Raw genomic sequence first — 2,327 nt, forward strand, 5'->3', positions numbered from 1 at the left:
CAGAATACTGCTTGTTTAATTGTAGAACAATGAGTTGTGAATCAAGTTTAGCAACTAATGCTCTAATACCAAGAGAAATAGATTCTGAAAACAATTTAATGACCGCACTATATTAATTTGTTATTAGTTGTATGACCTAAACATATACCCTATAAAATCACTAACTCATCATTGGGAGAAAAGAGTGCCCACACAGTGGAAGACAGATTTTGTGTACTACAACAAGCGTCATCAACAAAACCAACATAAGGAAGAGGATTCACTGACATCTACAATCCAGGTGGAACTTGAGGTAAGCAGGGGAAAACATGTTTGAAAAAACGAAAAAAATCACACCAAAAGATTGCACACTAATGAAACACACATTAATGTACAAAATATCCATGAAAAATAAAGCATAATATTTTTTAAGGTAGAGCCCATTGCGGGGCTCAGACAACTAATTTCCATCATAGTCAACTAACTCATATGCACCCTTTTGTAATACTCGTTTAACAATATAGGGTCCATGCCACATGAGTTTGACCTTTCTAGCACATAATTTGTCATTAGCTTGATCATACAGTAAGAGCAAGTCACCTTCTACGTATGTATGAGGGGTCACGATTTTATCATAATGAGCTTTGAATCGTCTCTTTTGAGCCTCAGTTACCAATGCATAAATTCGGCGAGTCTCATCAAGACGTTCTAGGTAAAGCAACCATTCTTCCTCAGGTGAAGTACCAGGAAGTAGCTTGACAACTAGCTTTAATGATGGTATTTCACATTCGATAGGTAGGGTGGATTCAATATCGTAATCTGATTGGCAAGGTTTGAATCCAGTTTTTGTTCTGGTAGCATTTAGATATGTCCATAAAGTCGAAAAAAGCATGGGATGCCAGTTCTTTTTGTGCATCCCAATGGTTTGTTGAAGCATGGTGACCAAAAATTTGTTGACAACCTCAACATGGCCATTGGCCATTGATTTCGGATTTGGGAGCCATGGTTGGTGACTATGGCCTACGATACATTGAACCGAGTTATAACATGGTTGAATAGAAACAGAGTCACGGTTTCACCATCAGCATTGTAGGTAGGCATTGCCTCAACCCATTTTGTGAAGTAATCAACGACAATGATGATGTATACATGTGTCCCGACCGAGTGAGGGTTATAAGTAATGAAGTCAATGCCCCATTTTGAAAATGGGCCAACGGTGATAACTGGGTGTAATAGAGCAGGTGGGGTTTGTTGTTTCTAGTTGTAGATCTAACAAGCATGACATTTCTAGATTGCAAGAATGCAAAATTTGAAAATAGAGGGCCAAAAATAATTGGCATGAAGGATATTTTGAGCGATAACATATCCTGACATGTGACCGCCATAGGTTCTAGAGTGGAAATCATTTAAACCTTTCTCAGCTTCCTCATGCATCGGACACCATCGAAAGACTAAATCCACACCAAGGCGGTAAACTATATCCCCAATAATGTGACAGGGTTAGGGTTGGTGTCAGATTCAGAGTCGTTTAGAGCGAGATAGATCTGATCTAAAGGTCTAAGTTTGGAGATATATGATGATATCTCCATACCATGGATCGTGGGTGCTAACAAGGAAGAGAGATTCATCAAGAATCAACTCATCAAATATAGTAGTGGTGTTGGAAGAGGGAAGGTCACAAATTAATTTGGTAAAAACTACTGATTTCTTGGACTTAGCTTTGTTGAACTCTAATTAAAACTCCTATAGGATGACAACCCATTTGGATTATTTACCACCAAGTAATTGACAATAAATAATATAAGTCATGGGGTTACAATCAAATATCACTATATTTTTGAGTAGGAGGATGCAGTGGTGAAAACGTTGGACAACATGAACTCCTACTAATGTCAACTTTTCTACTTGGGCATATCGAGTCTCAAATCAAAGAGATTATGACTCAAGTAGTAGAAAACATGCTCATTTATGTCATCATCATCTTGAACCAACACCATGCCAATGGTATTGTCAGTAGTGGACAAGTATAGGAAATAATCGTGATGGTAATTAGGAGGATGCAACAAAGGTGCACTAATGAGTGTGGTATTTAAAGCATCAAAGGACTTCTGAGCAAGGTCATCCCAAATGAATGAAACCCCTTTCTTCAAAAGGTGAGTAAAACCTTGGCAAGCTCAGCATAGTTTGGGACAAAGCAATGAAGAAAGTTTTCCTTCCAATGTAAACTCTAAAGTTGGTGTAAAGAAGATGGAGGTGGGAGATTGACAATGGCATCCACCTTAAGAGGATCAATTTGGATGCCTTCTTTGGACACTACGAATCCTAAGAGACAACCAAATTCGATGTAA

General features: G+C 38.2%; 1 protein-coding gene across 1 annotated transcript; it reads right to left on the bottom strand.

Moving 5' to 3' along the window:
* Positions 1–439: 439 nt before the first annotated feature.
* On the bottom strand, positions 440–961 carry LOC149149351 (uncharacterized). Its single transcript, XM_089442458.1, has one exon. It carries the CDS (start codon positions 959–961, stop codon positions 440–442), a length of 522 nt encoding a protein of 173 aa, XP_089298584.1.
* Positions 962–2,327: the final 1,366 nt, after the last annotated feature.

The sequence above is a fragment of the Pinus tabuliformis genome, chromosome 9, assembly GCF_031772625.1.
Source record: "Pinus tabuliformis cultivar Carrire ecotype Pingquan chromosome 9, CPIR1, whole genome shotgun sequence".
Taxonomy (NCBI): Eukaryota; Viridiplantae; Streptophyta; class Pinopsida; order Pinales; family Pinaceae; genus Pinus; species Pinus tabuliformis.